This window comes from Mustela lutreola, chromosome X (genome assembly GCF_030435805.1).
Source record: "Mustela lutreola isolate mMusLut2 chromosome X, mMusLut2.pri, whole genome shotgun sequence".
NCBI classification, from domain to species: domain Eukaryota; kingdom Metazoa; phylum Chordata; class Mammalia; order Carnivora; family Mustelidae; genus Mustela; species Mustela lutreola.
The window spans coordinates 88,450,889-88,464,243 of NC_081308.1; the positions used below are offsets into that span (position 1 = coordinate 88,450,889).

Here is a 13,355-nt window from a genome sequence, read left to right on the forward strand (position 1 = left end):
CTCTTATAAGCTGCACTAGAAAGCAATCATACTCTGAGAAGCCACAGTGAGACAGCAGGGGAGGGGAACTGGCATGACAGGATACTCCTGGCTGCCACACTCAACAGAAAAAGGAATTCTTTCACTGGAGTCTGAACTCTCTCTTCATTCCATCTAGATCCTTCCTGAGCCTGCTGACTTGTCAGCCTTGGTAATATTAAAGGCACGCTGCAAAATACTTGCTTTGAAATTTAGAAACAAATTTTATTTAAGATCTGAAATACAATTCCTAAAATATCAACTTCTCCAGAAAACCGTGGCTACACAATAATGCATTGCCTCTATCATGTTAGAACGTGCATTAGACTCAAATACAAAAACCATGAAACAAATCACCATCCTTCAACAATTTGAGCAAAGATAGAATGCCTAAGGAACAACATAGATGGACTTGCAGAGGATGGGCTGTTTTACTTCAAGCACCATAAAAAAAAGAGCACAAATGCATGGGTTTTCAGGTATATACATTAAGTTGAACCTTTGGCACTAGGAATCAGGGCATTTTGTCACGTAGCATTAACACATATTAGAAAATTGTGTAGTGTCAAAGGGATAGAACCACCAGCTTTCAAGCAATGTTGTCAACTAGGCAATAAAATGTTCTACTGAATGTTTCTTCTTTGTCTAATTACTGCGTACACTGGTAGCAACTTTGAAATGAGAAAAGGAGCTTGTACTCCTTTCATTTTCTGTTTAGAACAAAACAGAAAACAAACTGAAACATAAGCCCTGTTATACATTAACAATTTTAAAGAACATCAATTATACAAGAAAAAGACTAAGAACAAAAAGAGTGTTTACAGATACCAGACGTAACAGTGAGTGGTCAGTAGACCCTCACAGGGCTTTGCGGTGGTACTCAGCCGAAGCCACTTTGTAATCACTGGCAGTAAACAGAGATGCAGCATTCTTTGCCAGATATTTTAGGAAATCATGCAAATAGCCCAACAATAATGCAAGGCTCTTCTCATCAAGGGGCGTATATGCCAACATTGCTCCGATTCTTACAAATAATCTCAGTAGGTGTGGGGCTCCATAAACCTGGGACATTGGTGCATCAGGGTGAGCCAAGAGGATTTCTGCATACTGGGGCCTCTCGAATTTGTAGAGCAGCTGAGTGCCCAACATCACATTGAAATATTCTTTTATTCCTGCCACAACTTCATTAACTGCGTATTCCTTGTTATCAACATTTCCCTGCGACTTTTTGCAATTTGCATACTCTTCCAGAATGGCATCTACATTTTTCTTAGCAGGGAGTTGAAAGAGCTGCTTCTGCCTGGTAACTAAGTCCCAGTCCTCAACAAGCCATGGTTTTAATTCTTCAGGAATCTTCACTTTAACTTCCATTCTATTCTTAAAGGCCTCCTCGCTTTCAACAGTGGGATCGGCCCGGGCCCTCTTCTTCCGAGGTGGCTGGGGTGCTTCGCTGGTACTGCCACCATCTCCATTTCCAGGAGTCTTCTGCTTGTTCTTTCTTGTCTTCCTCACAGATCCTGAAGGGGGGTTCTCTGCAGAGCGACCCCCCCATCGCCCTGGGAGAGCCGGTTCCAGATTCTTCTGCTGTGGACCAGCAGTCTTCTTTCCTGAGGAGGCCCCTCTCATCTTACTTCTCTGCATATTGCTTCTAGTTGGTTTTTTAAAGTTGTCTTCTTCTGCAGATTGTTGTCCACGAGTTTGAGAACCCTGCTTTCTGGAACTCATTCAACCCTGTTTTTATTTCAACCACTGTAATATATAAAGGATTTTACTTGGTTGTTCTCTGTCATGACCCTTAATACACACTGCTTCATAAAGGCTCACCAAAGTAAAACACAAGCTATTCTCTTGGAATTTGTATTTCAAATCCTAGTTCAGGATCACCTGTAAGTGACTTACTACCTCTACCCTCACTTTGATCCTATCAACCACTACTCTTACCCCATCCGATCACTCATCAGACTTGCCTGTAAGTTAGTTTTTTGGTACCGCTCAAAAGACAGGAATATAATTTTAGAAAAAGAATTAATTAAATGGAAAAAAAACTGTAGAAGGCAGCAGAATTGAAATTAAATGCTCTGAACAAGAGAAATGACAAGATAAAATAAGAAAGATTAGTTGACTAGAGGCAAAATGACTAACAGTAAATGCTTTTGTAGGAGTTCAGGTAGGCCTGACTTGGGGTGATGACAGAGTCAAGAGAAACCAAATACAGAACTTGGTAAATGAAGAGGGAGGAGTCAAAGGTGTCTCTGCAATTTTAAGCCCGGGTAATTAATGAATTAATAAAAACACTGATTTTAACGGTTAGTTTAGAATTAGCAATGAAGTAAATGAAAATAATTCATCCACTCAGTGAGTCATCATACATTAATACACATCTGCTTTGGGACAGATACTATGCCAGAGGCTAGTGATTTAGGTATCTTAAGTGGCAATTAAAAACCTAGGTTAGTACATTGAGAGTTATAGGCACAGAGTACTTTGGAGCAAATAAATGGCATACGACACAACTTCTAGTATTAGCTTGTTGGAGGAGGTGATAATTCAGTGAGGGAGAAGTCAGTGATGACTCCCAGGTTTTGAGAATAGGTGATTAAGGCATTAGTATTATCACCAAATGAGACTGCATCTAAAGGAGGAGGAAGTCGATTAGAGAGGAAAGAAGTTCAGTAGTGGATCTACTAAGTGTGAGGTATACAGTTAAACATTTAACTTTAAAGCTCAGGTGAGGGTCAGAGCCAGAAACGGAGATCTGAGAGTAATCATCATACAGCTGCTACCAGAAGCTATGAAAACCATCAAAATCATTCACGGAGAGAAGAGGAAGAAAAACTGAACCAAAGTATGATATAGTATAAAATATAGTAGAGAAAACTAGTAAGATAAAGATGAAAAAAATAGTATTCTATGATTTTTACAGTGTAACAGATGAAGCAATTTTTTTTTGACTTACGTAATCCTCTTCCTTCTTTCCCTTCCAAGAACTCCTAGTGTTTTCCCAGATGGAATCTCCTAGATCTCCTGGAATGGTCTGGAAGGATGAGGCTGGGGACACAACCTAGAAAGGGAAACAGATTATCTGCAATGAAGATGAACTTTTGTGAAATAACACAGGAAAAAAACCTAGTTTTTTGACCATGTGGTTTACAATTGCAATTATCAGAGAAAATATATACCTCTGCTGTTAAGACATACTTCTACTTCAATTAGACTCTGCCATTTATGAATTGTGAGGACTTGGGTAAGATATGCAAGCTCTCTTAGCCTCTTTTACTCATCTAATGAGGCCAAACTATCCCTTGACTTCACAGGTTCTTTAGAACTTCATAAATGAGACCTGGCTAAATAGCTAGCATGGTATCTTGCAGGAATACATGTGAATATGGGTATAAAGATGTTCACTACAGTGGTGTTCTTAATACCGAAGAACTGGAAACACCTCAACTCATTGGTAGGGCAATGGGAACACAGATTCTGTATGCACACTATAGAAGAACATTCAAATGAATTAAGCAGTGAACCATTATGAATATAGAAAGATGTTCAATGCTACATTATTAGATAAATAGGCTTAATGTTTTACAGGTACAATAGGATCCTGTAGAGAGCGCACAGGCCAAGATATAATAACATCAGTCTTGTACAGTTCTTATGTACAGTGTGATCAAATTCCTATTTTAAACTGATATGTATAAATGCATAGGAAAAGTATCCAGATGAAATCAGTACCACTGTTAAAATCAGCGTAACCTCTGGGAAAAAATGATGACGGTAGATCAGCCTTAAACCAGGTTTCTCTGGTAACTATTAATTTCACCCACATTAAAAGGCCCTTGGCCAATCCCTAGCCCTTAAAACAATGTGAGCAGGTGTAAAGGAAGCCCTGAGGGGGAAAAAAAGAGGTAAAAAAATGCTAGACAACTAGAGCCTTGAATCAGGGAAACCAGTTATTGGGAAGACAGGCCTGAGTACCAGAGATTTCACTAAGCAAACGATACCCTCTCACTAAAAGGACACAAAGATCTGAGTAAAGAAATCAAGGGCAAAGGAGGTCCTCAGAGAGCACCAACTCTGTGAATACGGATACTGACCCTGTGGGAATCAGAAAGCTGCCTGAGGGATAAAGAGACACATCCTTTGAAGGATCAGACAGTAGCCAGTGTGTCATGGCATTGCACTGTAAGCCACTGAGCTTACAAAAAGGATGTTTCTAAACAAATACTGTGCCCAGGACAGAGGGGAGACAGTATCTGAGAATTTAGTTAAGTAATTTACTTGAAATTCAGAAAGCCCACCTCAGAGTTAATATAGTACAGAGCTTCCACAATACACGGGGGGCAGTTAACATACCAACTAAAGAAAGCAAGATGGCTCAGTGCCAGCCAGACTGTGAAACAGAAGTGAGGCCAGGTGGGATGCAAAGTATTTTGGAAGTCTCACAGTCATCAGCAATTCCTTACTGAGGAACTTTAAAATGATAGCTGAACATACCGTACATCCCCGGCATTGACCACATATATTCATTCATAGGAAAACTACAAAAAGGAATTCTACCTCGTTCTAATTAACTGGGTGGGTTCTGTCATTCTCTACAAATTCTTCCCCTCATAGTCTCAATGAAATATCTGACATTTTACAGAAAAAATAACCTGCACCACAAATCAAGGTTTGTGACTGCTGAATAAAGCCATGGAAACAGCCTTTGTATTAGTTGTCTCAGTTCCTTTATTTTCATCTAAGTAGCCTACAGATCAAACAAGCAACTATTACTATCTGGAAGTCAGAAACCAGACATGAAAAGAAGGAATACCTACCTTTTGATGTCTGGCTCCTACTTTTAAGTTTCTGAATAGCTTTCCACTCTGTACATCCCTTCCCAGCTTAACACTGCTCCATGATCAATGACAGATGTGCTGTGCACATTCATTTAAAAAGTTTGCACTACAAATTACTTAATTTGGGGCTATTTTAAACTGAGTTTGCCAGTTTGTCTTGAGTTTCAGGCTTTATTAGTGTTTACTGGCTTAGTACACCTACCCTTTGCTCCATCATGCTCTCTCCATTATCTCCATCTAAATACTACAGAAGTCTTCTTTCCTCCTCAAATCTCCAACTCTAGTCCATGTTTCTCTTCCACCTCCAATACCGTATGAAGTGGATCTTAGTACTCCAGAGTTTAATATTTAAATGTCTTGTGTTAGTTTTGCTTATAGAACAACACCATTATTCTATTTGCCACAGGTCTTGTGTTATACATATCACATATATCTTTGAGCAGCACTTAGGTCCCTGGGGGGGGGGGGACACACGACAGAGAATCAAAGTGAGGAAGTGATTCAATACATGAAGAAAATGGAGGCACAAATTAGGGACAAGTCATCAAGTATTTTCCCACTTGTTTTCTACAGGTCAGCTCTGGGGGTAGGTCAGACATTGAGAAAACACATTTGTAGATTTGCCCTAGTTTTCTAAATTTCTGTGTAAATACTTATTTATACTGATCATCAAATCTCAACCTTCCCTATTTAAAAATGTGGTATCACAAACTAGTTTTCTTTCCCATGTAACATAATATACATCTTGAGAGCTGTGTACTTCATCAAATGGTCCTACCTCAATCTAACCACCCTTAACAGAAAGTGATTCCTCTTCAATTTACCCTGCAGTAAATATTGCAACATTTTTGTCCTCATTTCCCATTATTTAATACTTCCAGATGCAGATTTAGGGGGTCAAGAGGTAGTAACACATCACCAAATTACTTCCCCAAGCTGTGCCAGTTTCCAACCTTACTAGGAGTGTGTATAACTATCACTTATACTCTGGTCAGCAGTGGCTAGGCTCATCTACATCTGATAAAATGTTTAGTTGTTCAGTTTTTATTAGAAACAGTTTAACATTTAAAAAGTGTCTACTGACTACATAGGCTTTGGTCCTGTGCCCATTCAGTTGGTTCTTAGTGATTTTAACATCTATAGGAGCTTTTTAAAAAAATTTTATTTATTTATGGGGGCCTGGGTGGCTCAGTGGGTTAAAGCCTCTGCCTTCGGCTCAGGTCATGATCCCAGGGATTGAGCTCAGCATCAGGCTCTCTGCTCAGCAGGGAGCCTGCTTCCCCCTCTGCCTGCCTCCCTGCCTACTTGTGATCTCTGCCTGTCAAATAAATAAATCTTAAAAAAAACACACAACACCTATGACTATTGTGAATGGTGCCTTGTTTTTACTTCTGCATTTATTCAAATGTATGATGCATCCCAATTTCAGAGACATGTGTGTCTCTTTAAGATTTTATTTATTTGACAGAGATTACAAGTAGGCAGAGAGGCAGGCAGAGACAAAGGGGGAAGCAGGCTCCCCACCAAGCAGACAGCTGATGCTGGGCTCCATCCCAGAACCCTGGGATCATGACCTGAGCTTAAGGCAGAGACTTTAACCCACTGAGCCACCCAGGTGCCCTGGATCTCTTTATATATCAAAAGTTGTCATTTTGGGGCAAATATTTCCCCTAGTGTTCTTTTATAGTGCCTAATGTTAAGATTTTAGAGTTTTACATAATGAAACGTTAACTTTCCTTTCCACTGTTAAAAGATGTCATTTCAATGGAGGTTTTATATTTTCTTAATCCATCCAGAATTTGCTAAGTTATGAACAGAAAATCTGCATTATTTTCCCCAAGTAGTTAATACTGTGGCATCATTTATGGGTAATCTTTCCTTTACATAGGTGTAAATTCGAAAATACATAAAAATGGGGGAATTCCTCCTTTTCATCCCCTCCCTAATCCCAAAATAACTGTGTAAGCTTTCAGATCTTATGTGCATAGTCACACAAATATATAATCTATAAAACTAAATGTGTACTTTATATTTCATTTGGCAAATGTATATTTCATTTGGCAAATGTGAGACATCTTGTATATTTCATTTGGCAAATGTGAGACATCTTGCCCCCCACCTTTTCTCACTTTGTCATGGGCATCTTTTTGTCCACACATACCTAGCTCATTCTTTTTAATATTCACATTACCCTATAATCTCTATGTGGCAGAATTTAACCAGTCTTTTATTAACTTTTAAGTTGTTCCCAGTACTTCATTATTACAGAAACGCTGTAAGAGTCGTCAGTGTACAGATATATTAGAGCATCAGGGATTTCAGGACTATTCTCAAAAACAGAACTGTTCAAAGGATTGGTGTACTTTTAACTTTGATGAGATAGAGGCAAATTCAATTTGTAAAGAACCACTTCAATTTGTACTTCCAGCAAAAATTATTAAAGTTCATTCACCTATACCTTGAGCAACATGGGATGTCTTTGGAAAAAAAATTTTTTTTTGCTTATCTAGTATGTAGTATATCATTGAGTATCTTTCACACATCCATGTGTATGTTTTTCTTATGTGAATATATGTTTCTATACTAGATTGTTTGCTTCCTTTACTGATTTCTAATAATAAATCCTAAGTATTCTTGGATATGTTGGAAACATTTTTTCCAAACTCATTTTCCTTCTCTGGGGGTGAGTGTATACATAAAATCACACAGAAAAATATGTCAACCTTTTCCTTTGTGAACTTGGCATTTATGTCACACCTAGGGAAAATGCTCCCAAATCAATATTCTAAAAATGATTTCCTGTATTTCTTGGTATTTCTATAGTTTCTTCCAAATATGTAACTTTTCCTAATATTACTTATTAAAGAGGTCATCCTTTCCACACTGATCCGAAATTCTATTAGAGAACACTCTAAATTCCTAGATGTGCATGGGTCTTTGAAGGTACTCTCTTCCCAATGATTTGATTATTCAATTGTTAAATGTTATCACTATTTCTAGGTCACCTGTTCTGTCACAGTGTCTGTTCTCACACCAGCATTGCACTGGTTTAATTATCATAAAGACATAAATGTTGCCCTAGAATAACACTTGTAAATGGTTTCCAAGGATGTATGATTCATTACTTGAAGTAGCAAACACTGAAGTCAATGTGGAGGACTATTACTAGTGATTTGTAAAGATAAAATGTGGTTTATCCATAATATGGATTATCACGCTAGTCAAAGCAATGCCACTGTGAAAGGAATCAAATAGAACTCTAAGAATGAACATGAAGACATTCAATTCTTTGAATAAAAACAGCAAGTTGCAAAAACAATACCCATAGTGTGATAGATACCATATTTATGTAAAAGAAAACACTATATATATATATATGTATATATATGTATATATACATATATCCATGTATGTTTTTCAACAGGTACTTAAAGATCTAGAAGGAAACAGAACTGAGAATAGTGATGAACTGGAGGTTAAGAAATAGAAACCTGAGCCTACTTCATAGTATTTAAACCTTTTCATTATAAGGATAATATATTCACGTATCAATTATGAGACTAAAAATCTGTCTTAAAATATACATATTTAAATTCAATGATTTTTAAAAATCTATTCTTATCCTTAGATCTCAACAGTGGACTTTTCAGTAAATTATCACTATGTATAATACATTTTGTAGGCATACCATTCAGACTGGTTTCCCTTCCCCCTTCTAGGTTCTGCCCATTCTTGTAGGTCCAGGTCAAGGTCCTTTTCCTCTTTGAGGCTTTCTCCATTTCAGGATACCCTGGACCTTGCCTTCTGAGCTCCTACTAGCGTCATAGCCCATCTCCCTCCCTTTTGCCCTTAATCCTTCTCCAAATGGCTTCCTGTAAAGGGGTTTTGTGCCTACACATCTACTCCATCTTTCCCACCAGTGCAGCACCCTCCTCTGCAACCCAGCTTTCAGAAGAGAAAAAAAAATTAGAAGGAAAGTGACTCCATGGGAAAATGAACCTTTCAAGTCACTAAAAAAACCTTCTTTCATCCCCTCATGCAAGTGATGGGCCATTTCGGAATGCAGACTCTGAAAGCTAACATTTTGGTATGGGTGTGTCACAAATCAAGTGTGAACATCTCCTATGGTTTGTTGGAATAAAACTTTAAATACACATATACCATGCCAGTTACATTTATATCCATTCTCTTCTGGATCTTGGAACACTTCCTTTATGTTTAACATATTTTTTGAGTCTGAGACAAAGGAGGAATAACACAAAAGCTGTTAGCAGACTGAATATAGTTATGATTTCCTAGTTAAAATTATAGTGCCTGGAAATTTCCTTGTAAATAAATATGATCAATATACTCAGTATCTTTCGAGATTGTTAGGACAAGCCAGAAGTCTTAATTTCAGAATTCAGTTCTAGAGGTAACTGCTGCTTCTGGAAAATCAGGAAAGAAACCGACAGCATTATTATTATTATTATACATTTCCAAACAGAAGAATCTACTGCTTTTAGAAATTTAAGAGTGTATGTGTGAGTAAACCAGGATGTACCAGAAGGACCAAAATAACCATAATTATTATTAAGGCAAACACTTATATGTACCAAGCACTGTCCCTTCAAAAATCCTATGAAGTAGAACTATTACCATCTTTATTTTACACAGGAGGAAATTTAGGGACAAAGGGAGGTAAGTACCTTGCCCAGGATCACACAGCAAGTGGCAGAGACAGAATTCAAACTAAGGAAGTCAGTATTTGCTTTCAATCACTAAATTATGCTATACGTGAGATGCCACAAAGTTTTTAAAGAAAGAATTATATATTTATACACACATATAAATATATGGAACTAACCCTAGGGTATCAACTGTATTATCTTTTATCAAAAAATGTAATGTAATCTGTTTGGGTACTTGCTACACTGGAGGCACCCATCCTTTTCTTCTTAGAATTTAGAGTGCTTTCCCAGATAGGTGCTTATTAATCTTCAAAATATTCCTGGACAGTTAGGAAGGTTATGTGGAATTATCTTGTTTGAGAGCTGAGGCCAGGAGAAGGGAGGCACTTACCTAGTTTCTGTAATCAGGGATGGTTCTGCAATCAGGATCAGATCTTCTGATCCTTACAATACAGCAAACTTAGCTTTTCTGATGATGGCCTGGAAGGTCAAAGAAGGGGACAGAAAAGGACATAACGTAAAAAGATATGAGATCCTTTTTTTTCCTCCACCAACCAATGCATTTATCACACACAAAGGACACAATGACTGATAAATAATGTACAAATGTTTCTTTTCCCTTTCTTGTGGTTATATTTTCAAAACGACTTTACTGTACATTTATCTTTATTTCTGATAAAGTAACAGTCCTTTTTATACTTCTTATGAATAATAATTTCAAACGAATAAAAATGTAGAAGGAAGAGTAATATAAACCTATTATCAATCACCCAGCTTCAACAATTACCAACTGAAGGCCATCTTGTTTCATCTATAACCCCACCCACTTCTCCCCCCCAACTCTGATTTTTTTTAAGCGCAAGGAATAGCTGATTTTCTGCATTTTATTATGGAAAATGTCAAACATATACCAAGGAAGACATAATAATATAAGGAACCCCTTATGCCCCATCACTCAGCTCAAACAATTATTAACTTAGGGCCAGTTTTGTTTCATCCATGTCCCTCCCCATTTCCCCTACCGCTGAGATTATTTTGAAGCAAATTCCAGTCATTAACATATATGAAGTCATTCCCAGACATTTTATTACTTAATCCGCAAATATTTTCCTGTTTCTCTACAACATAAAGATAATTTGAAATTGTAACCATTAATGCCATTACAACGTCTAAAAAATCGACATCAATTCCTTAAAAAAAAAAACTGCAAATCCGTCTTCAAATTTTCCCGATGCATCTTAAGCAGCTTTTTTTTTTTAAGCTGGTGTGTTCCAATCAGGATCCAAACAAGGCCTACTGATCGCATGTGGTTCATCTCCTGATCGCTCTCGTTCTCCATCTCCCCCCCACCCCCGCTCCGGCCTTTTAAACTTTTCAATATGGAAAATTCCAATCCCCGCTATTTTGAGCTAATTCTCAAATAGTAAATTATTTCGTCAGTAAAGACTGGTATGTCTCTTTTATAGCTCGAATTTCTTATAGGAAAGAATCTGATGGGCAGGGAAAACACTATAATGAACGAATTTACATAATTTATGTTTTTCTTTCATTCTGTTACGCGGGTTTTTCACTACACAATAATAGCGAATAGCTTTCGGACCCAGGATTGGTATTAAGTGTCTTATACGCACTAATACACAGTACAAGCCTGTGAGGTAAACGTCTCTGAGGTAGATACTATTATATCACCATTTTACAAACATGGAAACCGAGACACTGAAAGAACAGGAGCCAGCCCAAGCTGGGCGTTGGCGAGTAGAAATTTGAATGCAGCTCTGCTCAACTGCGAAGCCATTAGTTAATCTCGCCAATATATGCGACGATAAAAAGAAATCGTCAACCCTTTCACCCCACCCCCACCCCGAAACCTGAAACGAGAATCCAGTTCTTTCCAGCAGCCGACGTGTGATCACTGCCGTTCCTCCAACCGCCATAGTAAAGCCAGGTTTCTCTGGCAACTGATATCCATAGGCAGACACGTCACCTTGGAGGCGGGATTATAGCCTCCAGCCAATCACAATCGTCTTGTCTAAGTTTTAGAATGTTCCATAACCAAATGATTGGACAAGGCCTAACACGTCAGCGATGACACTTCGCCGCAGTAAAGGCGGGTGCTAGCAACCTGCTTCTTCACGGTTAAGGCTTGAAGCAAGCCAATCATCTTTTTTCTTTAGTGCGGACTCTGGCCAATGACTCTTGCCCTCTTAGGTTCTTAGCCCGCCCTCCAAAAGCGCGACGGCCGTTGGGTCAGAAGTCTATAGGGCAGGGTGTTCACGTGGCCTGTTTTCACGACCCAGAGTTCCCCTGACCAGAGTTTCTTTTTTTTTTTTTTCCTGCAGGGAGGCATTATGGGTTTTTTTTTTTCCTCCACTGGGAAAGGAAGTGTCTACGTGGCCTGCGGAAACAGGATGGGCGGAAATGAGCTAAGGTTCCCGCGAGTGGGGAAGCGCGAGGTCAAATTTGGGGCCACGCCCCCGAATCTCTTGCGCAACTGTCGGAGCAAAAAAAAAAAATAAAAGCGGAGCAGGGGTTTTAATGTGTGAGTTGGGGTGGTGGGTGTGTGGGTGCGTGGTGTTGGGGCCTGTGTTTGTGTGAGGGCAAGGTCGCGTAGCCTTGGGGTTGGGATGTGTACGCGGCAGCCCTCGTGGCGTCGGTGGTGGTGGGTTTGCGCAGACGTGCTCCCCTAGCGTTGGGACACAGGCATTGGGGCCGGTGTGTGTCCAGGAGCGGGGCCGTGCGTGTGTGTGCGCGCACATGTGTATGTGCTTGTGTGCGTGCACGCGCGCTGTGTACCGGATAGTATCTATAAAGTTTGAAAACTGTTCTAATGAAAAGGAAAATAAGTAAAGGCGCCCGTAACCAATAAAGAGCCTTTGCCAGAAATATGTTGGCCTTTTCTATTGATTTAATTTCAGACACTAAAAATACCCTTTCTTCCCACGTTTTTCTCTGCTGACAAAATCCTGTTCTAAACCATAGCCCTCCAATAAATAGTTCAGAGCCAAACGTTCCCATCCCCATTTGAGCAGTTACAAGGTGCCACTTCTTTCCCGTTTCCTAGTAACTTCTCCCTGCCCCCCCCCCCCCCCCCCCCCGCCAAAGTTGACTGCCATTCTCTTGGCACAAACACAGATTTCTGCCGGTAACATACGTGATAGCCTTCCCCTCCGTCTATCTATATTTATACACACACTCTGAATTTCTGTGGGGGCTCAGACTCTCTTACCTTTTTGTCCTGATCTCCAAGCACAGTGCCCTTCAGGCAAGTACGCGGTCAGCTAGTTTTCCAGAAAGTTCTCTGGGTGAGGTTTATACCTCTTGAGTCTGCCACTAGATGCCACCAAATCCCAGCAAAGGATTGGCTGTTTAGTCCCTGGAATTGTGGGATTTTGTTCCCCTATTTCTGATTTGTTGAACTCCACAAACAATGTATAGGGAATCATGTAAATTTTTCATTGGTAAGGAAAAAATCAAATTAACTTTTGAAAATAAGGAGGCAGAGAACTATGGCCCTAGATTCAAATGTTTTTTCCTTATTTCTTCTTAAAAAAATTCCCCCTCCAGCTCTCTCTTCTTTCCTCCTTGCCTTTTGGGGGGTCAGAATTAATGAATGACCCCAGGCACTGATGCTGATAAAGATCTGAATCCTTTCTGTACATCTTTTTTCCAATGCTAACAACATTCCCCAGTGGAAAATATAGGTGGCTGTTTAGTCAATAAAGACAGATGAAAACATGGACCCCGATACTGAAAACCGATCTTTTTCTCTTGAAATTTTTATTAAATATGTGTTTGCACCCTATTTTTTGTAGTGGCACTGCTACACTTT

General features: G+C 39.2%; 1 protein-coding gene across 2 annotated transcripts; it reads right to left on the reverse strand.

Annotated features, from left to right (window-relative positions):
• Window positions 1-218: 218 nt before the first annotated feature.
• On the reverse strand, window positions 219-12,877 carry MORF4L2 (mortality factor 4 like 2). Of its 2 annotated transcripts, none has more exons than XM_059157463.1 (4): window positions 12,753-12,877; window positions 9,918-10,006; window positions 2,975-3,079; window positions 219-1,767 (listed from the first exon to the last, which is right to left on the reverse strand). In XM_059157463.1, the coding sequence occupies exon 4, from the start codon at window positions 1,741-1,743 to the stop codon at window positions 877-879; it is 867 nt and encodes a 288-aa protein (XP_059013446.1). In that variant the 5' UTR covers window positions 1,744-1,767; window positions 2,975-3,079; window positions 9,918-10,006; window positions 12,753-12,877; the 3' UTR covers window positions 219-876. The 2 variants fall into 2 exon arrangements, with proteins under 2 accessions (XP_059013446.1, XP_059013445.1); XM_059157462.1 differs by lacking the exon at window positions 12,753-12,877 and adding an exon at window positions 11,395-11,548.
• Between the last annotated feature and the right edge of the window lie 478 nt (window positions 12,878-13,355).